Here is a 23,768-nt window from a genome sequence, read left to right as displayed (position 1 = left end):
CCTATATTCTGCTTTCTTTTCTTCCTTACTATTACTATAAGTAAGCTAGTATCTAAATTATTAAACTACGCTAAGGTTTAGGGTTTTAGTTAAGTTAACTTTATAATAAGGTAGTAGGAAGTAATCTATTATAACCTAACAGAGGCTTATGTAGACCCTACAATTTCCTTACTAATTATAGCATTAACTACCTATACTAGATTAGTTAGAACGTAAGCTACTAGACTCTCTAACTTATAGCTTACAATATAACTTACAAAGTAAGCCTAGACTTACAGTATAAGCCTTACTTATAACTATAAGCTTTTACAGATATATATATATTTACCTAATATTAGTTAGTATACTTAGCTTAATAGCTATTAATAAAATATCTTTACTTAAATATACTTAACCTACTCTATTTATTATTAAGAAATATAATACTTTATTAATTACTTAGTATAATACCTTATAATTTTACTAATATAAACTTAGAATAAATTAGTTTATCCCTTAGAAAACCTAACTATTATATATTAATAGCTCTTATTTAGATTATATTATATTATAACTAAGTAATAATATACTATTAAGATAACTAGTAATAATATTAATAATAAACCTATACTTTCTTATACTAAAGTACTACTTAGTATAGCTAAAATAATAGCTAAGCTTTAGTAGCTTAAAGGTACTATATATATTATATATAGATAGATAAATAAATAACCTATAATACCTATACCTATAGCTAAACCTACTAATAACTACTATAACTTTAGTAAAATTATTAAGCTACTTCTATTAGTACCTTTTTATAAATAATCTATAAATATTTTACTATTCTTAACTTAAATAAAAAGATATTTTTACTTATTCCCTAATAACTCTATAAAGTAAAAGAAATTAAAGATATAAAGAAGATTAATAGATAAATAATATATTTAATTAAATAAAAGAACTACCCAGAAAATAAAAATATATAAAAACTATTAAAATACCTTATAAAGGCCTAATAACTCCTAAAGAAGTTCTATTAGCTAAAGACTTAACTTACTTAGAAGGAGTATTAGTAAAAATCTTATTTTAATTAATAATATTAGTAATACCTACTACCTATACCTTAGCTATAGTATAAGATTTAGTATTCTTAACTACCTTTAGCTTATTAAAAGTTTCTATATTTTAATAAAGTATTTCCTTAGTATACTCTTAAAGCTACTTTTTTTAATAATATAATTACATAAGATAATTTAAATACTTATTTACTTACTATTATAATAATAATAGATTATTTTTAGTAATTTCTTCTTTTTTTTTCTAAATAATATTTCTTAGTAATAAAATAATTTACTAGATATATTAGTAAATATATACTAAAGAAATATTATATTATAAGACCTACTAGTAAGAAGGGCTATACTTTTACTATTATAAGAATAACTATAATAGGTAATATACATAATAAGTATATAACCTAGATAAGTATATAACCTAAAAATCCCTTACCTTATAATATCTCTATTTAATTAGATATCTCTTAATAACTAAAAGTATCTAGGTTATTAAATAAAGGTAGAATCCTCCTTACCCTTTAGGTACCTTAAAATAACCTAAATCTAAGTATATAATAAGTAGTAACTATATATAAGGTTTACTACTATACCCTATAATATTACTATAATAGTATTTAATTATATAGTAATTAAAGTCTAAAATTATAAAAATTATCTAATCTAAAGGAATAAATAATAGTTTAATTTACTACTAACCTAGATTTATAAGGATTTCCTTTATAACTCTATTTTATAAAAGAAATAGCTAATTCTTTACTTACTAACTATAATATATTACCTATTAGTAAGTAATAGGCTTATAACTTTATTAAGTAATAACTAAAGCTTAAGATATATATCTTTTATAAATATAACTATTAAAGAGCTAAATATAAAGATCTAGCTATTATTTATAGTTAATTTAAGCTTATATAGAATATAATTATAAAATATAGTATTTAATTAAAAGATATCTAGAACTTTAATAAAACTAGCTTTATAATAGGCCTTTTATAGTCTAAGATAGTAATTATAGGCTTAGAAAGGTAAGAAAAACTAAAATTAGTTTAGCTTAAAAACTATAAATAAATTACTATAATTCTAGTAATTAATATAAAAGGTTAATTAATCTTACTATTTATTATTAGTTTAAGCTAATATTACCTTATAAACTAGTACTAAGATAATAACCTCTTTACTAATTAAGTTATTATAATAAGCTAAAATAAATAAATAAATAATAAGCTAAACCTTAAGTAGCTAAAATACTTTAATTAATTAATAGCTAAGAAATTAATTAGTTTTTATTATCTCTTAATCCTTAATAGTTATAAAAGTTACTACTTAGTTAACTTTAAGAAATACTATTAAAATTATAAGATTATTATACTTTATATACTTACTTATATATTTTACTTACTTTAGCCTTTTAATATTAAGTATTTTTTAGTACTAAAAAATACTTATAGTTAAGAAATAAAGTATTTAATTAAATACTTTATAATCTATATTTTAAAGATTAAGTTCTTTCTTACCTTTTATATTACTTTTTAAGCTACCTTTATAGAAAGTAATATCTAAAAGGCTTTTAAAGGAATTAAACTTTATTCTCTTAACCTAGAAACTATTATATTAAAGCTTAATATATAGCTATAGACTTTAATACCTCCTAGGGAGATTACTAAGCTTTTCTTTCCTTAGACTTTAAAAACCCTAAAGATAGTAATAGAGAACTAATCTTAGTTTAACTACCTTACTAAATAAATTAGGTAATATTATAGTAGCTCTTTAAATTTAATTATTAAAGCTTTATATTATCTTTCTAAGGAAACTAAAGTAGTAATATATAAGGTTACCTTACTAATAGTAGAAAATAAAGAACTTTAATAAGTAAATAAGATATTAAGCTAGTACTAAAGATAAAAAAAGATTAAACTATAGAATAAAGAAATAATAACTATATAAAAAGTATTATAAGTAATTAATTAAATAGATATTAATATATAGGTAATAGCTAAATTATTAAGAAGTAATAAATAAAAGAGGTTAGTTAGACTAAGTATTTAATATTATAGTATATATAGTAAGACTAGGTATAATATAAGGACCTATAAGGTAGTTCTAAAGGTATTTAAAGAAGAGTATAGTAAGTAATTTTAATTAATTAGATAGTTAATTATTAGTTAAAAGTAATTTAAAATCTAAAGGTAAGGAATTTTAGGTTATATACTTATCTATATTAAATACTTATTATATATGTTACCTAAAGCTATTAATATACTAAGTTTATTAGACTTAGAACTAGGTATAAAAGAATTAGCAAAGTATAGTTTCTGGCAGAAAGGAAGGAAGAAAGATCTAAAAGTACTATTATATTTTACTTTAATAACAGTATATTATAGTAGATCTTAAATTAGACCGCGGAAGGTTATATTGGATCTCTGCAACTTACTTATTAAAAGTCCCATGCAGTAGAGGTACGTAGACTAGTATACTTTAATAGATAAATCCGACCCATTCTAGTAATATGTACTAGTACGATATAAATAGTAGCGATGTACTTGTCTAGATAGATTAGTAAGTAAAGATAGCTAGAATAGTTAAAATAGTATACTAGTCGTAAACAACCAGTAAACAGATCTCTAAATTCTAGTAGCAGGGTATAACAATACAAGTTAACTAGTTAGGTAATAGGGTATAGACTAGTATATTAGATTTACTAGTTTATTATCATTTGTTAACTAGTATTAAGAGGTAATTACTCTAGAATAACTAGTATAAAAATTGGACTACTCTATGTTGATCTGTATAGTAATTGGGTTGGTAGGATTTAGCAGGGGTACTATTATTGTTATCCTAGTAGAGCAGGTATCCTAGTACGGAAAAGACTCAATACCAGGAGACCGTGTTACCAGTCTTACTAGGTCAGTACGTAGCCATCATACACCAAAGAGGATTCACAAGGGTAGAATACATGCAGGTTAAATTGCCATTTTGCAACGATCTTACGTGTATTATCCCATGCTCTTTACAGACATCTCTACAACAAGAAACTCGGCCAATTCGTGAGCCATTCCTGCCATATATATTAGGGGAGGGGATTTCGTAACCATTGGCCTGCTTCTCAACTACCTTTAAGTGCTTCCTTTAAGTGCCTACTTTAAGTGCTTACATTCTTAACTGTTTTGCTTGCGTTACCGAGGCCGATCGATACATGTATTGACTCTAACAAACAAACAGTGTCTTCATACACTCAAGTAAAGTCCTAATTAACCCTTCTTCCCATGACCCTTCTTCCCATAACCCTTCTTCCTCGGTTTATGTTCCTTAATTAATTCTAGATGCAGCTCCTTTTCTGCAACCTACTAATCCTTGTTTTTTAGTTAGCCTTCCTAATACAGCTAATACTCTACCTTGCTGTTCCTTAATTAAGTACGTAAAACCTTAACACTATCCTTAAATCCCTAGTAGCTCTCCTTAAATTACCTAATAAGTTTATTATCTAAGATATTTTCTCTTAGCTCCTAACTATAGCTTCTATTAAGCTACTGTAAATAGAATAAACTCTTTCCTTACCTTCTAAGTAAAGAGTTAACTAAATATACTTCTTGGTCTAATAGGTTATATAGGTTATATAGTTATATATTATTAGTACTTTACTCTACATTTATAACCTCTGTTAACCCAGTATCTATTAATATTAAGGAAATAGGCTCCCAAGGAGTAGTAATATTAACTCCTAAAATCAGTTAAGGATTAACAGGCAATAACGTCTTATCCACTCCCAATACCAAAAAGCCCTTATCTACCTATTTAAGAGATACTATAGAGTTAGGATTAGGTCTAGCTACCCCAGAATAAGCATCTGTATAAAGAGATAGACCACAGGAGGAACCAAAGGATATATATATATCTACTGTACTAGCCTAATCTAATGCTGCAAAAGCAGCTCTTGGCAAAGGATTAGGTATTTCCCTAGCTAAATATTTCCCTTGGTTTTCTAAACGGTCTGAAACGTAAGGACCTTCTAGATTAGGGGTATTAGCCTTAGCAATAAGTAATAAAGACTTTAATTTAGTCTACTACTTAATTTCTATACACATTAACTTTCGCAAACCCTCTAATGTAAAGTAGCTTTCTTCTACGTTAGCCTTACACTTAGTAAGTATTATAGCCTTTCTAAAAATACTATAGATATTACTTTAGTAATACTAAAAGTCTTTCTTAGATTTAAATTCTATAGGATATCTTAGATAAGAATAAGGAATAGCATTTAAGTATTATTAGTTTATAAGATATACTAAAAGGTATTAAGTAATATAACGCTTCTAAGTATTTTAGTTAAACTATTATTATATTCTCTTTATTACTAAGAGGTCTATTTTACCTAGATACATAGGATAGTATCCAGTATATACTATAGTATAGTAGTAGGTAATAGAATTACAGTAGATTAAGATTACTAGCTTTATAATATAGTCTTTGTAGTAAGCTATCTAAGATAGTTTACCTCTTAGCTATTTACTACATAAGAAGCAAAACCTAATATACCCCTTTTCCTTATAATACTATTTCTCTAAGTACTAATAAATATACTACTATTAATCCTTTTTCTATACCTTAATATATATTAGTAAATACTAGTTATAGTATTATAATAGGTAGCTCTCTTACTTAGATAAATATATACTATAGGTTGCAATAAGGTAGTAGCTATTGACTAGATGTAGCTCTTCTTAGTAAGGTATACGATATAGATCTAAATGTAAAGAAATAAGGTCCTTTAGTATAGTAATCTATTTAGGACTTTAAGGGTAGGCTACTATAAGTAAAGTTTATATAAGATATACCTATTCTTTTAGAAGTATATAGCTAATATAACTAAAATAGTTCTAACGCTAAGTATATTGCTTATAGTCTTATTAACTAGTATTATATATAACCTTTTAGTATATCTAGAAGTCTTTTAGTTTCCTAGTTTTAAGAAATAACTATTATTTATAAGTATTCTTTCTCTACATTTTAAGTTATATTTGTTCTTTTAGTATTTTTAAATCCTTAAGCTCTAAATTAATATTGCTAATCTCCCTAGTTAAGGAAAGGTATTCCAGGCTATTCTATAACTCCTCTACTTCCCTAGTAGGAAGCAAAAACTAAAGACTAGGGTTTTATCTAACTAATGCTGATTAGAAGTCTTTTACTAAGTTAGTCCAGAGTTTTATACCTAGATAGCTTTCTATGCTATCTATAGTAGAAATACTACTAAGGTATTTATTTATAAGTATACTAAGGTTACTTTGTAAAGTAAACTATAGCACTTAGCTAAGTAAGTAGCTATTATCTAAAGGTATATTAGCTATTAAGGAAGTATTAAACTATAGAAATAATTTACTTACTATTTACTTTAATAAAAGCCTTATAGTATACTATATATAGTCCTAGTTATATAGTAAAACTAGTACAGTTCCCTTAATCTAAGAACTATATAACCTATAATTTTAGGTTTTTTAATTTTATTTTATATCCTATAGAAGACTACTTTAGAAATATAGGCTTTTCTTATAAGTCCTCTACCTATTTAAGGATATAAAAGTTCCTATTCTTTAGTAGCTTAAGCACTAAGATTTCCTTAAGTCTATTAAAATCAGCAAATACATAGAATAAAATCAAGTTAGCTAACTAATGTAATATAGGTTATATAAAAAGAGGTAGCAGTATACTATTAGGTCCCTTAATCTATTCTATAAATAAATACTTAGGTCTAGAATACTATTAGACTTAAAGGTAATTACTAATTTTAGCTAACTTACTAGTTAATATCTATCCCTTTATAAATCTCCCTTATAAATTTTAAATAAAACTGGAGGTACCTATTCTTCTATAATAAGATATACTCTAGGTCCTAAAATAAATTAGAACTAGTACTTCTTTATTATTAAACCCTCTTACCTTATATTTTACCTAGTAAAGCTCCTAGTATCTTACTAAGGTAAAGCAGTATATATTTAACAAGTTTACATTATTAATACAGCTTCCTTTATAATTGTAATTATAGAAGTCATTTATCTATAGGCATTCTTACATATAAACATAGTTCTTAATAGTAATAAAAGCCTTTTTCCTCTAGCCTTTCTTTCTAGTTAAAAAGCCTACTTTCTTAGCTAGTTCCCTATTAATATACTTAACCCTATTAGTATAGTTAACTATTTTAAAGTATTTTTATAATAACTTATAGGAGCTATAGATCTCTTAAGGTCTAAGGATATAAATATATAGTTTTTACACTTCTATATATTATAGAACCTTTATAACACACTACAGATACTTCTAGCTATAGGTAACTTTCCTTTACCCTCTTAAGGTAGTTAGCCTAGCTTAGATAATATAAGGAACTTAGCAAAGTGCTTTAGGGTTCATATATCTAGCAGTATTAATCCTTTAAACCTTTTCTTATACCTAAAAGTAAGTTAGTAGGCCCTTCATAATATTAAAGTAAACTTATACTTTCTATAACTTAAGTTTATAATTATACCTTTCCTTACTACTTTCCCCTAAGTTATACCTAACTAGGTATAGATTAAGTTAAGAGTAGTTATAGGAAAGCCTATTTAAGATTACTCTTTTTATAAGGTTATTTAGATCCTAGGCCTTCTACCTATGTTATTTTATTAGAGATATAAGGAATAGTATAAGGGATATTATCTTAAGTATAGATAGATTAATATTAAATCGTTTATTACTAACTGTTAATATAAGAACTCGCAGGTAATAGCATACTTTATAGGAAATAAATTGGTAGGTAATGGATTTAAGCACCCCTGCTTGTATTAGCAGGGTACCTTATAGTAACTCAGGTGGGTTACCTGTGGTGGGGGTAAGTATAGCCTAAGCAATGGCTAAGCGAAGATCTATAAAGCGGCGATGTTTTTTCGTTGATATTCGCATAATAAAACACATATGTTGAAAACAATAGATAATATGTTAGCCTTTCAGTGCAAGCTTTCAACAACGAAACAAGTGATAGGATCTAGAAACTGAAGTACTTAAGTATATTCTCTGGCGATGCGTTACATTCTATGAGAGACGAAGCCTGAATACATTCCAGCTTGCTGAGCCCTAGCTGACATGCACAGTCCAGCCGCTTCTTAGGTCTCGTACCTTCCCAGCAATACTTCGCATTCTTACCTAATGACCACCCAACACCGAACGGATGACCTTTGGCTTTCCAAAAGCCTCATCACAAGCATTCCAAATCTTCTTAAAAAATGCTCTCACATCCCCAGCATCCCACTGCAATCCAGCATAGGGACCACCATACTCATCCAAGAAGCAAGCCAACTCGAGTCTGGCTTCATCCTCATCCTCCTCTGTATGGTAGGGAGACCACGAAATGATGCTTCTATCGCCAGTGTCCACATTGCGGCGAAGGGTGAGTTGCTGGTTCTCGAGCTTCCACTTGATGATTCCGTACGGAAAGCGCGCGGGCCCGACTAGGCGATCGTGGAATGACCCGGGCATGTCAACGGTAAGAGTGTCGAAATCGTGGAAATGAAGGGGGTCGAACTCGCGGAAGTGGACAATTAGTGGGACGCATCGAGCAACTTCGTGAAGGTCTTGTGCCAGGGCCTCCACGTGGGAAACCTTCTTAAAGACTTCCTCGTCGCAGTCCCAGTCAGTGATGCTGAGCTTATCATGCAACAGCTTCCAAGAGACGGTGTGGTCAGTAGTAATAGTCTTAGTCTCGCCTTCCCAGAGGGTGAACACACCAATGTCAGACAAAATGTCAACGACAATACCTGTCTTGGCGCATCGGGAAAGACGATGACCAGGAACGTTAGGACGCGAAACGTGGAAATACTCAAAGTCGAAATCATTAGGGAAATGACGAGTGAGGCGATGAGCGATGCGAAGAGCAAAGTCGGTGCAACGACCCATATCTCCGTTCCAAGTCTGTTCAATGGCTGGATGGCCGGATCCACATACCTCGATGATAAAATCTAAATCGAGGGCGGCAAAGGTGCCCTTGGGATCGCGGACGAGGTCGCGGACGGACTTCTTTGCGACATCGAGGAGGAGTTGGACTTGTTCGTAGGATGAGTACGGACCGCTGTTGGTAGCGGCTGCGAATTCTTTGTTGGCTGCTGCCAGGAGATCGCGAAGGGGAGTCATGATGATTGAGATTGTTGGTTCAGATGGACTTTAAATCCCGTTGGTGGTGGTGTGTTTAGTGAAAGGGAGAGAAAGACAAGATGGTGGAAAGGAGGGGAATTTACGTTGGTTCTGAACATGATGGATAATTGAACAATGCAATGTGCTTCGAGAAACTTGGCACGGGGATGAACACTCATGTACTGTTCAAACGCCCATTCACTGACCAGAAGTGAAGAACTCAGAACAGCCTGCACTGGTATCCTTTGGTTCACGATTAGCGATACTTCAAAATTCAAGTAATGGTCAACAGGAGAGTAGAGATAATTAACCTATCTCCCAAACTGGCCAAACCAAATACTCATAACCTGAAGCTAGATGATTGGTACCGATATTAGAAGTTGATCCATTCCAGACCGACATGTCAAGTCAGAACAAACGTGGAATCAAACCGTGGGAACTACAGCTTTCCTGGAACACATGAATTGCATTATCGCGTGTTGCTATTTGTTCGTGAATGAAATATATGAAAGACAGTGTCAACAATCACCTCCCTTGCCTGTCGTAGACTTGGAATCCTTTCTCGACTTTCTCCTCCCATCACCCCCAGTATAGACGTTCGTCGCAGTTATGCTCGTTTGCGTTCCGTATGTGCCGGTATATATCGAGGGCATCTCCACTTTACTATCATCCGAAAATTCTACACTCCTGCTTTGCAGACGCACAGACTTGTCTCCTCTTCCAGTGCATTGCTTCAGCTTTGTGAGTAGAGGCTTGTACGTCGGAAGACAAGCGCACGCGATACCCGAGACGAGCTCAGCAAGGGACCATGATGCCGCTGTGACGTTCCACCAAGTAAAGTCCTTTTGAGGCGTGAGCCATTGCAATCGGAAGATTGAAATCGCAATCGTACTTCATTTGTCAGCAAAATCACCAAAGTTACAGCAAGACAACTTACAAGAATCCCAGTCCAAAAATGCCCGATAGCAATAGCTTCTGCCCCAGAGGTAACTGAAGTCTCCAAACGATAGGAAGCGGCATAACGATAATGGCAAGGTCAAGGACGATATGCACTATCCCATTGACATACCACATCACGATCTCATGCTGGAAACAATTCCCTTTTATCCTCGGATCCCAAACTGCCTGTAGTGGGACACAGAGGAATGATATACCTAGTATTTGCGACGCGCTCCATAGTGATACGATGACCATGGAGGCGATGTAGACACGGCGCATGCGCGAGACGGACATTAGGCGGTAGTATTGGAGGAGGAAGGCCATTTTTGTAAAGTATAGTGATGCGGCGTAGAAGAAAACGGATATCCAGAAGCACTACTACAGTTAGTGAGAGTCGGAAAGAGTGGTAAGTTATCGTACGCGTCCGTGGTTAATTAGTTGGTCCTGTCTTAACGTCCAATCGTGCTTTCCAAGACCATACTGCGTCACTTGAGTTTGTCAGTAAAGTCGGTAACTCGAATGGCAACGAACGTACTGGCAGCTATTGCAACTCCACAACCTATGCAACAAAGCTATGAGGTGGATGTTAGATCGGTCGTATCGCGAAATATGGTGTACCTACCAAACCCATTACGATAAACAAGTCATCCCATCCCATGGATCTGTTAATGCGTCTACAACAAAGTCGTATCGTAACCAGCACAGTCCCCCAGACCATCAACCCCACCGCAACACCAAGCGCTATGTCCGATTTATTCTCATGGGATCTTGCAGCTTGTTCAGTGGTGATATTCATCGTACGTTTTGTTGATTTAACGTGTACGCGTTGAGAGACGTGACTTTCAAAAATCTTAACTAGATATTCATCGTCGAAGTGGTAGTGGAAGAGAGAGACGATGGGAGTGGGGAAGTGGAAACCAGGGGTATTATCTACGCTGAGACATCGACGATCTGCATTAGCCAGGGGCTCGTACGATCTTGTTGGTCCACCGGAGAGGGAAAGGAAAACAGTTCACTTACTCGCATCAAAGTTTGCTGGATTTCTAACCTGTCTTTTCTTCCTTCTCCAAGCCACAGTATTAAGATTCGGCAGCTGGAATGGTGGGCTAACCTGTTGCAGTTTGGGCAGGCTAATATTAAAGTTCATCCAGCATCTCGACGCATCTAAAATCCAAGAAAACCAGTGAAATCCCGCAGAGCTAATGGGGTGGCGTTGGGTGGCCGGATATGAATGGGAATAAGGATATCTGCAACCGGAAGTTGGTGTGACGGGAGGCTGGGAGTCACAATCCAGTGCAAACTCATTTACGGCAGATGACTGTAATTGCAAGCCAAGTCATGACGTCAAGAGCTTTTGTAGAAGGAAATCGGAGGCCGAGTGGCGCATTCATGTTACGATTCCAGGCTTTCGGAACAGCCGTTCGATCCGCCCAGACATATAGAAGGTTCGAACGCAGCTGGACCTGGTTGCCAAGAGTCATAGGATGTGAAGACGGGATAATTAAACATGATGCCAAGAGTTGCAGTCTTCTTGTTTGTACTAATCATGCACTACCCAGCATTAGGGTCTATCGAGGTGCTGATTCAAATTGTACGTCTTGATTACTGGACTTTTAAAAAGCTAGAGGACCTTTGTTCTCAAACTCATAAACAGTTCGATTTACTGAGTCTGAAAAGCCACTAAACGATAAGACTATCACCATTCAAAACCAAATTCCTCAGCATGCCCTTCCTCACACGTCGGCGTCCTCGCTCCCCGCTCCTCCACCAGACTGCAATTTGCCCAAACCCTCTTCCCCTCCATCCACTCCGCTCCCCACGTCGACTCATCCCAAGGGTCTTCCCAATCACCCTGTCTCAGCTGAATATTCTGAATCTTATCCCCAGTTTTGAACAGGTTCAGAATGTGGAAAATGTCCAGCGCCGCCTTCTCCGTCAAGAAGGGCTTTGCGAATAAGTCTTCTTTAGTTCGAGCCTTAGGCGGCGCTGTTCTGTCGTGCATGTCGAGATAGATGGTCAGATTCGTCAACTTGGGCATACTCTCCGAGATAGCTTTCAGATGCTTCCACGGCCAAGTTCCATCTGTTCGGTCCAGGTCAATGGTTAAGTTCGTGAGTCCTGGAGCCCATTTGCCCAAGTCTCGTATCTGTTCCACCGAAAGGATGGGTCTGTTCTTGAACCGCAGCTCAGGGTTTGTCCACTCCAAACTTTTGAGCGTAGGTCCGTGACGTTTGATGATAGGTCCAAAAACATCATCTTGAACAGTCCCACTTCTCGTCCATGTAAGACTATTCAACGGAGGAACAGCTGTTATAAAGTCTCTAGCCGGTGGTGAGATCAACTCCCGTCGTTCATCCCCATCGCCCCCCCGCATCTCTACATATTTCGGGTTATAGGCGTCGTCTCCCAAGGATGTCATAACCGCAGTTGCCCAGGTGCCATCGATCTTGAGAGTCTTCAAACCAGCGAGTGAACGTGGAAGGTCCTCAAAGAGACCTTTACCCTGTGGTTTCACCATATAATCAGTGATGAACATGGTATGCACCTTTGAAAAGTCCATTGCTTCAAGCCAGAGCTGAACATTGTTCAAATCACGTCTTTCAGATGGCGTGTTCCTTTGTTCATACCATCTCTTAGCGTTCCTCTGCCCGGGCCCCATCGTCCAATCCCCGCTCGCCCAAGCTAACAGTTGCTCCCAGTGCCATCTGATATGGTAGAATTTATCTACCGCCCATACAATATAAGGATTGGTAGACGATGACCGGGGCCATGAACCGTCGAAAGAAGCCCAGTGAGGTGCAGATCCCAATAAGCCGCCATGCCATTCGTTGAAGTTGAAATCGTAGCCGGAGAAAGACAAGATATGTGGTGCTGAGAGATACCGTTCTTTGCCATCGAGTTTGAATGGAAGATTATAACCGTCAGGCCAATCGACGCAAGTCCCGCCCAAGTTTGCCATGCGCAATTCTGTAATATTTGGACATAATTGCATGGCCTCATGCACAGAAGCGTAGGTGCCGAAAGCTGACTTGTGAGTGCGGATATTCGGGATTGAGGCGTGGATTGCTGTTGGACAGGGATCATCGGGCGTCCATTCTTTTACCGGTTCACTTGCCGTCGCTGGTATCGCGAACAACGCGACGGCAATAAATAACCAATGCATTCGTCCACGATTGATGTTCTGGCGCGCCATTTTTGAACAATGATGAACAAAGTCGGCGGTCAGAATATTGGTTGGTGAAACAATAACAAAGGGTCGAGATACCGGGATGAGGGTGGGGAAATATAGAACAAGCGAGACCAATGACACGGTGTTGCTTATCGTGCTGACTCACTGTTGCCTGAATGGTGCAGGGTGCAGGGGTTGAGATAACATACTCTCATTTATTCACACGTCCAAAATATCGAAATTCGAATAAAGCATTTGAGAGAAAGACATCAATGAACACATGTAGGATGTCGTATCCAGAGACGCGTGGTCGTGTTTCGGGATGTAGCTTCCGACGATCTGTAACATAAGATCGTATGATAAATTGTATGATAAATTGATTTCTTCATAGGGAAGGTCGGAATCCAGGAAGTATGATATGACCTAACGTCAATGAAATTATATAATGAGTTATGTCTCAAGACTTTCTTCATTCTCCAAAGTCGTGCAAACTTACCAATACCATGGTTTCATCAATCAAAACTCGTCGCTTCCGCTTCCTCGAAGCATGGGACACCCTGAAGCAACGCAATCTCGAATACGCCATCAATCTACTCATTGCAGGAGAATGGGTGGCCAATGGTATCGTGAAAGATGGTTATAGCTGTCTAGACGCCAAAGTGGGCAGCGAACGATGTCAAGAGACGGCAGCTCTGGTGCTTATACTGCGTCGTGAGCTTTTACGATACCTCGACGATCACGGCCTTACCCAAGAGTTCAAAAGCCTGATCGCAGATTACCGCTCTCAACACGTTAGTGATAAGCGCTATAATGAGATATTCACTATCGACGATGTGCGCATAGGAAGTGACGAGAGGTACGAACAGATCAAGGACTCAGTCATCGATTTTATGGGATCAGACTGGACCACATTTCTTTGCTATGCACACACGATCGCTTTGTTCAGCGTTCTCAGTACTACAGAATGCGGCATACCAAATCGATATCGTCGCTCGAGCGATGTGCTTGTCGAAACAACTCCGGAACAGCGCGATGCTGGACTAGGAGAGTACCACGACGCGGAATTCCCTATGCGAACAGAATTTACGGAAGTTTCGTTCAGACTTATCGACAAGCTTTCCAACAAGATCCTTCCGGAAGGTACTCTGGAGGTGCCATTTGGTGAGAGTCCGAGATGGTGTGGAACTGCTGCTGAAGAGGCTCGAGAGATCTTTCATTTCTCAAAAGCCATAAAGCGACCAGGCTGCCGTGAAGAGTATCCAATTACTATTGCTTCCTTTTCTGCTTCTATGCAGATATTACTTCGACTTTGCTGGCTTTATGGCATCCCTGTTACGGTCTGTATGCCTCGGCTACGATATGATGGGCCATCACCGGGTTGCAACGGTAACCATGCTGCGAGTGGGTTGAAGAATCTGGATGAGGCAGCCACTTACAAACTCACTTCTGCGCCTGTCATAACATATGTACCCACGGACAAGAATGGTGGCAGCTTCAGGATGGTTGACCTTAACGAAGCAGGAATTGAAGATGAGCCTTGTTGGAAGCTTCTCGGCTACAGCATGTACCATAGGTCTCAGTCTGGCCAACTCCTCACTTCGACTGACGATGCCGAGTACGTTCAGGCACTGAAGAAGGTCGATCTCAATCACATTGTATCGATCTTTGGCTTCTTTCACGAGGAGTATCCTGCCAGGACGGAAAATGCGCCAGATATTGACGCACTCTACCAAACGGTGTGCGGAGATGGGGGTAACACTGAGATGGATTCCAGTTTCGAGGGCTACTCTTACCGCTGTGGCATGAACCCCAACGACGAAGCAAACACCACATCTCTCCTGTCTTTCCGTAATGCCACTGCCAACCTGTCGGAAAAGCACGATCTCCAGGACACTTTCATCGCCCATCAACGCGGACCCAACACATCCTACCAAATGCAACACAAATCAATTCCCTTCACATTCAGTCACATTGACATCTCAACACCCAGGGCCGAAGAACAAAAGTGGGCTGCGATGCTTCATAAACACGATTCTACGTCCCAGCCCATGTTTGCGAATCTTTTCACTGTTGGCAACACTGTTTATAGCATGCGCGATAAGGCCGAGGCGGACCGGCTGATGAGGATGAACAATAACAATCAGAAGATCAGAGATTTAATGGCGATACATCCTGGTCACGTCGTGTTCTTGAGAGATGATCACAAGGAGAAGTGGGAGAGATGGCAAACGGAGAAGCGGAAGAAGAATAAAGTCAAATTGTAACTAGCCGCAATTTAAGACGTCTATCAAGAGCAGTAATGTATTCACCGTGTGGCTTTAACGACACAACCACGCTGCTGTGTTATACAGGGTATTTGTACCACAAAAACCAAAAGGGGAATACACTACTGCTCTCGATTCGCCTATTCATGCACTAACTATCTAACCTTTTCTACCTCTTCAACTTTTCAAACTTGACCAAACAAGTAGATTCCTGCCCTTTGTTAGCGTGTATTCCATAACCATATTTGAGTTTTAAACGTACCTTGACCTTGGGGAATCGTTCATCATAGAAAGTCTCAACTCGCGCCGTAATAGCAGGACTCGTATCCTCGAAACCAGGTGCAATAGTAGTGTTATACTCCCTGTACAACGCCGCACACAAAACCGTCATCTCCGCCATAGCAAGACTAAATCATCGTTAACCAAATTCTCACTGATGCTGGGGGGTGACTTACTGCATGCCAATGCACATCCTCCCACCAGACGAAAATCCCCAAAACCATCGATTCAACTCACTAGCCTTCTCACCCAACCACCTCTCAGGATCAAAAACCAGTGGATCCGCAAAAACATCTTCATTACGATGCATAATCCAAGGCGACATACCAACAACCGTATCCTTAGGAATAACATACCCATCGATAGTTGTGTCATCACCGGTAGAGCGAGGTTCCGTGCTAGGTAGTGGTGCGTACAGACGAAGAGTTTCTTTGATAACAGCTTGAAGATAGACGCACTTGTCGGCGACTTCAGCTTTGGGAATACCTTGTTTGTTGAGGGAGTCTTCAGGGATGGCCCTGACTTCTTCGCGGAGTTTTGCTTGGAACTTTTCGTTGCCGGGGAGGGAGAGGGCCCAGATCAGGAACATTAGTGTGTCGCTTGTTGTGTCGATGCCGGCGAGGAAATGGTCTGCGCATTCAGAAGCCATTTGTAGGTCGCGCATTCCGTCTGGTTTCTGAGTTTCATGATACTGCCAGAGTCGCTCGAGGATTGAAACATGTTCATCTGCGCCTGTTAGTATCCCATTCTTCAGAATACTTGAATACCTTACCCTCTGTAAACTCGATTTCCTGCGCATCAGCCTCAGCGCGAAACTGCTTAAACGCCGACAAGGCATAAGCTCGAATACCCGTATATGTCGTAGGTTGCTGCATCGGCAAAACAGGCTTTACCAACGCGCCCATAAAACTTGACTGACGATACAGCCACTGCGTAAAGCCCTTCAAATGGACGATACACCAACTCAAGCGTCGTCGACTAGGATGAAGGATATCCGAAATAAGATTCCTGTGAATCTTGGATCCACGGATAGCAGCCGTAGCACCGTACTTTCCGTACACGAATGCCGTGATGTTATCCAAACTGTAGTAGTGCAGGGTACTGAAAATCTCGCTAACACCCTCGGGTTCCGCATCAATGAGATTCAAGTACCGCCACGCCTGTCGCTCAATCATCCTCGCAGTCGCAGGTTTCAGAACAGCAGTTTTCGAATAAGCATGGCTCAACAGCTTCTTCCTTTCACCATGATCCTTCGGTGAGTGAAACGTGAAAAGATTCTGTTCACCGTAAACATCAAACATGCGGTAGAAATTGGTTCTTCCAAAACGACTGCCCGGTCCATAGATTGTGCGCAGCGCGGAGAGGCTGTTGAAGGATACTTCGTTAGGAGCGATGCGGACTACAGGTCCGTATTGTTTGTGAAGCGCGTTTATGGTACGGGTGCGGGTGCCTTTCCAGTCTTCGTAGGCGAGACGCCATTTTGTTGCTGCGAAAGTTTTGGGGCCGGGGATTGCGCGGAGGGGAGAGAGGAATGGGTCGATAAGGTATTTTATGAAGAGGGCTACTGCCAAAACGGCAGCAGCAAGTGGAAGGACGGCCATGACTGCAATTGATGAGAAGTCAATTGAGCTTCGACACAGAGAGTGAATATGTATGTCACGGTTATCAGGTGTGATGTATACAAATTTCCCCGCACAAAGTTGTCGAGATAAGGCGGAACAGTCTTCGATCCAAGGGCGCGCCTTGGAGGTCTAGGGCATGCTTCAACCCCTCAGTGGGACCGGTAGACGTCAGTTAATTGCCATTATCAGTGGGTTTGCGATGATGTCCCGGTGGAACGGTCACTCGAAACCGACGGTGTTCGGATGTTGACTCCGAGGTCTAGGCTTGATTTGGAGATGGAGCGGGGGGACCAATTAACTTGAGGACATAACAAAACCCCTCATGAAGTTCACTACCGGTGATGGTCACGCGACTGGATAGCTTGTTTTGACTTGTTAAATATCACTTCCAAAGCCAAACGAGGCCGTGGACAATACGATAACGGTGTGGATTGACACATTTTCCAGTGAGAACGAGTCCCACCTAGGTAAGAAGCCTTGAAGCTATCTCAATGACGTCACTGTTGGATCTGGTGAAGAAAATGGTTAGAGGTCTTCAAATTGCTGTCGTATATTCTATACAAATCATCCGCTCATTGCTTCAAACTTTTAATGTCTCCTCAATTTCCCATCCTCATACTCCGCCTCGGCAGTAAAACAAACCACACGACTCTTAAAATTGAGGAGCATTCAGCGCCATAAGCGTCAAAAGTCCGGAAATAAGTCCAGCAGAAGGAAGAGTAAGAACCCAACCCCCGAAGATCCAACCCAACTGCTTCCAATTAACAGCACCAAGATCACCATTCATAAGCGCCACACCAACAACGGCACCAGTAAGGCACTGAGTGGTAGAAACTGGCAATCCCAATCGACTGGCGAGCAACACCGTAATAGCAGCACCAAGTTCCATGGCGTAACCACGCGTGGGTGAAAGTTGAGTGATTTTGTTACCGAGTGCCTTGATGATGTGATGACCCATGAACCAGAATCCTGCGCCAAGTAAGAATCCTGCCGCCACAAGAATCCAGATTGGTGTAGCAGAGTCTTCGGATACAACGCCTGTGCGGAAGGTTTGGTAGACAGCTACCCAGGGTCCTACAGCGTTGGCTACGTCGTTGGAACCGTGGGCGATGGACATCATCATAGCCGAAGCGACTTGGGCGTACGTCCAGAGATGTTCAATTCGGTTATCGTAACGCTTGGCTTTCATGTGAACGTCTGCGAGAGCTTGCGAAGCGTGTGTAACGCAGTCGCGTGTGACACCTTGAAGGAAGAAGTATTTGAGGCAGTTTGTTACGCGACGGGGATGGTATAAGGGGAGTTGTTGAACGGGGACTAGCCAGCGCTCTTCAGGCTCGACGTGACGGACTCGCTTACGACGGCGAAGACTGGTATTTTCACCACGTTCGAGCTCTTCGAGGCCGGTGAGGTTCTGACTTCCTGTAGTCGTGGCATTGTCGGTTTGAGTACCGTTATCAGAACCAGTAGCAGTGTTATGGTCTTCTGAACCTGGAGACTGATGCTTTTCCTTGCGAGGTTTGGCAAGGGTTTCATCGTCAGGTGTATCAGCACCGCCGTGGGCAGATTGGTAGTAGTCGACAACGATGGAGTCGCCTTTGCCTGGGAAGTACAGAGGGGGATTCTCGCGGTAGAGAAGAGGTCCGAGAGGAATATGCCAAGGTCTCATGCGAGGTTCATTCTTGACAACAACGCGATGAAAATACGGAACGAAGAAAACGTACGCGATGAGAAGAACGCCAAAGAAAGCACCGAGAACAATACCAACGGCAGTCCCAGCACCAAGGTCTTCCAGAGAAGGAGCAGTAGGTGCCTCAACGGTGATGAACAGCGCAAGAACAGCACCAGTAAAAGCGAGGTATACAGGAATAGCCCTCAAAGCCTTCTCAAAAGAATTCTGACGCTCCAAAACACAGAATTTCAACGTTCCGAAAAGGATCGCAGAAAAAGCAGCAGAGATCAGCGGCGCAATAGCCCAAGAAGCAGCAATTTGCGAGACACCACCACTCGCCCAACTCCAACTCACACTAGCCTGCGACGCAATACCCGCACCGACAAGAGCACCCACAACAGTCTGCGTAGTACTAACAGGAAAGCCCAACTTGGTAGCAAGAAGCAACCAAAACGCAGACGCAACCTCAGCGCAGCTCATGACGAGCATAAGCACACCTGGACTGGGGGTGTAGTGGTTCAGGTCTATGATGTTGTTCTTGATTGTGCCGGTGACGCGGGCTCCTAGGGCGACTGCGCCGACGAATTCGGTTATCATGGAGAGGAAGCCGACTTGGGGCATTGTTAGGGAGCGGGCTGCTACGGAGGTTGCGTAGGCGTTTGCGACGTCGTTTGCGCCGTTGCCGAAGGAGGAGCCGCAGAAGGCTATTGTTGTTATGGCTAGGATCCAGTCATATTGCTGAAGGGCTACCATTCTGGCGATGTCTTGGCTGGAGAGTGATGGAGACAATTGTAGATGAGGCAATACAGCTCTCAGCAGGTCCAATGCCCAATAAACTCCAGATAACTAGAGAAGCAAGATGGAAGAAAGCTGGAGCAGAGTAACTTTCAACTGTAGACTCAATGTCTTATAACATGCCTTGTCCTACGTAATTCCACTTCATTTTTCAGCCAATTCCCATATCAACGTCATAAATCCCACTCGCCAAGCCAACAACCGATGCGGTAACTGCTCGTCTGCCATGTCTTGTGAAAATAGCCCAAGCTCTAATTCGATGCGTCCCCAATACGGCCAAGCCTCTGATCTCGACAAATAGGATGCTCCCGTGGCACCGCGTGCGGTCAATTGGGGTTTGTGAGTGGTTGGTTGCGGAGAGGGATCGACGGGTGGGGGTGTTGCATTTTATGCTTATTTGGACTTGTGATGATGTTATCGGCTGAAAATCTTGTAAAAGTTGAGCGCAAGACCCGTTTAAATCCGGTAAGCTTAATTTACAGTTGGTTGACAGGTTGGTTTCTCACGTGCACGAACTCAGCTTGTTTGCATCCCGATTGATGTACGGTCTTCTATGGCAGGCTAACAGCTACCAAGTAATCGGCCCAACACCTTGCTCAACTTTCATAGATAGTGTCGAAAGCCTTGTATCCAATTCCCTTGACAAAACTCTGCATCCAAGGACCCTGTTCCTTACCCTGACTCAACTCCCAGTACAAATCCCCATGCGCGTCTCCATTCACACGATAAATAGGTCCACCATCAGGTTTGCGCTCATCAGCGTAGTAAAATCTTTTCACATTAGCCCTCGCCAAGTAATTTAGTGGAGTAAAACTTACTTGAATCCGCGGCTTTTATAAGCCTCGGAAGCAGTCCACGTCATGTACGCAGCACCTGATTTGCCAATTCCCGCTGCCAAGAAGCCTGGGATCATGGAGACGTTGAGGATGTTTCCTGTGTAGATGAATGTGCGCGATGCAGAGTCGGGGAGTTCTTTGAAGCCGGCTACTGCTTGCTGGAATGCGATGAAGGGGCTTCGGATGTTGACTGTCATGTTTTCGTTGAGGTCTTCGAGGGAGAGGTCGAAGGGTTCATCCTTGGGGCTGAAGTTTGCGGCGCTGGCTACAGGGTGTCAGAATCATTCAATTGATCGGCTGGGGATGGTAGTACCATTGTACACGACTACACTAGGAACACCAAATTTCTGCTTGACTTGTTCAAATGCATTGGTGATACTCTCTGTCTTGGAGAAATCACTTGGAATGTTGAGGAAGCTATCGGTGTTGTCTTCTTTGACTGAACGCGCTGCGACAGCTACTTTATAGCCCTGAGAGCTGAATTTGTTTGCGACGGATTTACCAATGTTGGCTCCGTAGCCAAGAATGAGAATAACTGGTGATTTGGCTGCCATCTTTTTGTTCGAAGGTCAAGATAGAAGTAAGAAGTGATGATTGTGTTGGATTGTAGTGTACTGATAATTGAATTGATACAGTCCGGGACACTGACCGAGGGCTTGTTATATACTCATCATGAAGCCAGAACGGCACATGTGGAGATGAACATCCAGATAATTGACTTATCAATCATATCACATCTAATCAATCAATTGATCCGACGCGCGCGCGCATTCAGGTAATTGAGGTATTCATTTGTGTCGTCAGAAGTCTCCGAGGCCTGACAGAATCGTGGAACAACACACCACGCCGAAAATGTGGCTTACTGTCAGCAGCAATTTATCAGCATCGTCAGCCCCCAATAATTTGTCAGCGCTTGGGCCATTTGTAAGCTTTGGGACGACAAGCCAGCTCACAGTAATTTATCCACGACTGTAGAATTGGATATTTATTGGCGAAGAGAAGTTATGCCATGACAATCGTTGAGAAATGTCATATCCCAGACGCCATAGTAAAGCGCCCCATAATTGCACGAAACCGAGTCCCTTGGATTGACTATGTTCTATGAGATGCGTGACAACTTCGATCTGCGTGGTGGAATAGCCCAAGCGACATAGCTTTCCGTGCACAAAAGGATCGATCTGACTCATGACGCAGAGCCAGATGGTCTATAATAAAATACAGTAGTGCTTAAGTCCATTCCCAGTCTTGGGAATATTTAACTCCCAAATACTCCATTTCCAAATACCAACGCTCACTTTTGTAACATTAAAACATGTAGTAAAACGCTGAAGTTCAGGCACTCGTCTATGCTTCCATAAATGCTTCATCGTTCATAGTAAGGGTATCCCAGTTCTAAACATCGTTAGAGAAGGCTTTCAAGTCATAACTTCGACATACCTTGATCACATTCCACACCGCATCATATCCATCCTGTCTCGGTACAAGACCATGATATCCATGGTTCCGAAGGACCCTTGTCAAAACGTCGATATAAGCCTTTGTTTCCTTGGCCGTAACATCCTTATCGACACGTGCCGTACTGAGCTCTTGTATCTTCATGACACGAAGCCACTTTAAGATGCTCTTCCAAGTAAGAACATGACCACCAGTCGCCAGAGTAGGTGTATCGTTTTTGCGGAAGATGAAGTGGATGGTCCCAGAGGGCATGAAGACTGTCTGACCCGGCCGAAGGACCATGTAGCGTGTTTTCTCTTTCAGACTGTTCGGTATGAGGGTCTTGTGGATATCGAGATAATCTTGCGTCTTAGCATCCACAATCCAACCAAATCCGACTTCGCCTTGTTGTACGGTGATAAATGTCGCCAGACCAAAGGGATCAACATGCATAGGTGTATAATTCCCTCCTTCGCTCAAAAGTATGAAATCCAGCGTTCTCGAGCGCACTAAGCGTTTGTCCAACTCCCGAAACTCGTTCAAAAGCAGACAATTCTTCCCAGGAAGGAATTCCGGCCTTGGAACAGGAACATCGTTTCTGATATCAAGAACATTCCATCGTTCATGAGGAGAAAAATCCGTGGTGAATTTTCGCTTGATGTCCTTAAGTGTGCAATGTCGTATCGGCGGGTGGGATGTTGGAGAGTCTAGGATCGTGACTGTGATTTTCTTATCGTGTAATTTCTTGGGTGTCCAATCTCGGAAGAGGCGTTCCATGGGCTTACCGCCCCAGTTGAATGGCTGCTGATCTTGTACCACCAGGATGGTATCCGCGTCAACCAGCGTGGCTGCGGTCTCGGGGGTGCAAAACAAGGCTTCTTCAGGACTTGGGTAGGTTGCGTCTTTGAGAACAGCGAGTGTCTCGCGCACTGCAGCATGTCGATGCGTATTCGTGTCGCGATTCTGTTGTAACCAGTCTCTCGTTTCACACTGAACTTGATACACCCAGTTCCAATCTCTCAGTGCTCCCAGTGAAGTCGCATTTGTAGCAAGACAAAGAAACCTCCCCCATTCTTCATCGTCTTCTGTCTCGGCGCAACCAGCTTCAACAAGTGACTGTACTTTATCAGCGTAAAGATCACTTTTCTCAAAGAACAACTTGTGATAGTAGTTGTGCTGTTGTCCTGCGTCCAGTATCTCGTCGCGTTTGCGTTGAAGGATGCGCAGGCGGTCCTTTTGGGCGGCTTTTGTTAGCTTTTTGTCGAAAGCCTTTTCGTCATCAGAAGCCATGATGGCGTTGCATCGTGGTGGTGTCCGTGGTGAATAGACTTTGGCGGCTGGAGATGGAAAAGTCTCCGATGGTAAACAAGGTGAAACTTTGAACCACCTTTAATCGTTGCCTAGAGGGTAAGTCATCAAACAAGCTGAATTAGTGGGGCCAACCCAGCCACATATACCCCGCCACGATATCACCTTGTACCTGCATCAACATCTGTGGCACAGCTGAGGTCATGGTAGGAAAGATGGAAGAAGAGTGCGAAAGACGGTGATATTG

General features: G+C 40.4%; 8 protein-coding genes across 8 annotated transcripts; 1 reads left to right on the top strand and 7 right to left on the bottom strand.

The window, feature by feature from the left end:
• Positions 1–8,222: 8,222 nt before the first annotated feature.
• Positions 8,223–9,206, bottom strand: B0J16DRAFT_403340 (uncharacterized protein; the record flags this gene model as incomplete). The annotated part of the gene is made up of 1 exon (XM_046132710.1): positions 8,223–9,206. The coding sequence occupies one exon, from the start codon at positions 9,204–9,206 to the stop codon at positions 8,223–8,225; it is 984 nt and encodes a 327-aa protein (XP_045980543.1).
• A 471-nt stretch (positions 9,207–9,677) lies between these two features.
• Positions 9,678–10,941, bottom strand: B0J16DRAFT_364449 (uncharacterized protein; the record flags this gene model as incomplete). The annotated part of the gene is made up of 4 exons (XM_046129941.1): positions 9,678–10,097; positions 10,144–10,520; positions 10,566–10,633; positions 10,764–10,941. The coding sequence occupies 4 exons, from the start codon at positions 10,939–10,941 to the stop codon at positions 9,725–9,727; spliced, it is 996 nt and encodes a 331-aa protein (XP_045980542.1). The 3' UTR covers positions 9,678–9,724.
• Positions 10,942–11,771: 830 nt separating this feature from the next.
• B0J16DRAFT_347977 (uncharacterized protein) lies at positions 11,772–13,370 on the bottom strand. Its single transcript, XM_046128643.1, has one exon. It carries the CDS (start codon positions 13,336–13,338, stop codon positions 11,842–11,844), a length of 1,497 nt encoding a protein of 498 aa, XP_045980541.1. The 5' UTR covers positions 13,339–13,370; the 3' UTR covers positions 11,772–11,841.
• Positions 13,371–13,817: 447 nt separating this feature from the next.
• On the top strand, positions 13,818–15,638 carry B0J16DRAFT_309332 (uncharacterized protein; the record flags this gene model as incomplete). Its single annotated transcript, XM_046124906.1, has 1 exon — positions 13,818–15,638. One exon carries the CDS (start codon positions 13,818–13,820, stop codon positions 15,576–15,578), a length of 1,761 nt encoding a protein of 586 aa, XP_045980540.1. The 3' UTR covers positions 15,579–15,638.
• A 1-nt stretch (position 15,639) lies between these two features.
• Positions 15,640–17,661, bottom strand: B0J16DRAFT_347975 (cytochrome P450). The gene is made up of 4 exons (XM_046128642.1): positions 16,630–17,661; positions 16,034–16,583; positions 15,841–15,985; positions 15,640–15,789 (listed from the first exon to the last, which is right to left on the bottom strand). Exons 1-4 carry the CDS (start codon positions 17,456–17,458, stop codon positions 15,748–15,750), a joined length of 1,566 nt encoding a protein of 521 aa, XP_045980539.1. The 5' UTR covers positions 17,459–17,661; the 3' UTR covers positions 15,640–15,747.
• A 470-nt stretch (positions 17,662–18,131) lies between these two features.
• On the bottom strand, positions 18,132–20,109 carry B0J16DRAFT_364446 (phosphate transporter; the record flags this gene model as incomplete). The annotated part of the gene is made up of 1 exon (XM_046129940.1): positions 18,132–20,109. Exon 1 carries the CDS (start codon positions 19,899–19,901, stop codon positions 18,132–18,134), a length of 1,770 nt encoding a protein of 589 aa, XP_045980538.1. The 5' UTR covers positions 19,902–20,109.
• A 470-nt stretch (positions 20,110–20,579) lies between these two features.
• Positions 20,580–21,457, bottom strand: B0J16DRAFT_347972 (uncharacterized protein). The gene is made up of 2 exons (XM_046128641.1): positions 21,093–21,457; positions 20,580–21,044 (listed from the first exon to the last, which is right to left on the bottom strand). Exons 1-2 carry the CDS (start codon positions 21,331–21,333, stop codon positions 20,758–20,760), a joined length of 528 nt encoding a protein of 175 aa, XP_045980537.1. The 5' UTR covers positions 21,334–21,457; the 3' UTR covers positions 20,580–20,757.
• Positions 21,458–21,750: 293 nt separating this feature from the next.
• Positions 21,751–23,549, bottom strand: B0J16DRAFT_347971 (uncharacterized protein). Its single transcript, XM_046128640.1, has 2 exons — positions 22,217–23,549; positions 21,751–22,171 (listed from the first exon to the last, which is right to left on the bottom strand). The coding sequence occupies exons 1-2, from the start codon at positions 23,501–23,503 to the stop codon at positions 22,124–22,126; spliced, it is 1,335 nt and encodes a 444-aa protein (XP_045980536.1). The 5' UTR covers positions 23,504–23,549; the 3' UTR covers positions 21,751–22,123.
• Positions 23,550–23,768: the final 219 nt, after the last annotated feature.

This window comes from Fusarium flagelliforme, assembly GCF_020744385.1.
Source record: "Fusarium flagelliforme strain FIESC 12 MPI-CAGE-AA-0113 chromosome Unknown B0J16scaffold_6, whole genome shotgun sequence".
Classification (NCBI taxonomy): Eukaryota; Fungi; Ascomycota; class Sordariomycetes; order Hypocreales; family Nectriaceae; genus Fusarium; species Fusarium flagelliforme.
Note: the sequence above shows the minus strand (reverse complement) of the source record. Positions and strands in the feature narration are given on the sequence as shown.

Bases quoted from the DNA above. Each gene is read 5' to 3' on its own strand.
- B0J16DRAFT_347971 (XM_046128640.1), bottom strand. From the start codon at position 23,503: ATGGCTTCTGATGACGAAAAGGCTTTCGACAAAAAGCTAACAAAAGCC. The intron at 22,172-22,216 runs GTATGTCGAAGT...AACGATGTTTAG, and splicing joins CGGTGTGGAATGTGATCAAG to AACTGGGATACCCTTACTAT.
- B0J16DRAFT_347977 (XM_046128643.1), bottom strand. From the start codon at position 13,338: ATGGCGCGCCAGAACATCAATCGTGGACGAATGCATTGGTTATTTATT.
- B0J16DRAFT_347975 (XM_046128642.1), bottom strand. From the start codon at position 17,458: ATGGCCGTCCTTCCACTTGCTGCTGCCGTTTTGGCAGTAGCCCTCTTC. The intron at 16,584-16,629 runs GTAAGGTATTCA...TAACAGGCGCAG, and splicing joins GGAAATCGAGTTTACAGAGG to ATGAACATGTTTCAATCCTC. The intron at 15,790-15,840 runs GTACGTTTAAAA...AACAAAGGGCAG, and splicing joins AACGATTCCCCAAGGTCAAG to GAATCTACTTGTTTGGTCAA.
- B0J16DRAFT_347972 (XM_046128641.1), bottom strand. From the start codon at position 21,333: ATGGCAGCCAAATCACCAGTTATTCTCATTCTTGGCTACGGAGCCAAC. The intron at 21,045-21,092 runs GTACTACCATCC...GACACCCTGTAG, and splicing joins TAGTGTAGTCGTGTACAATG to CCAGCGCCGCAAACTTCAGC.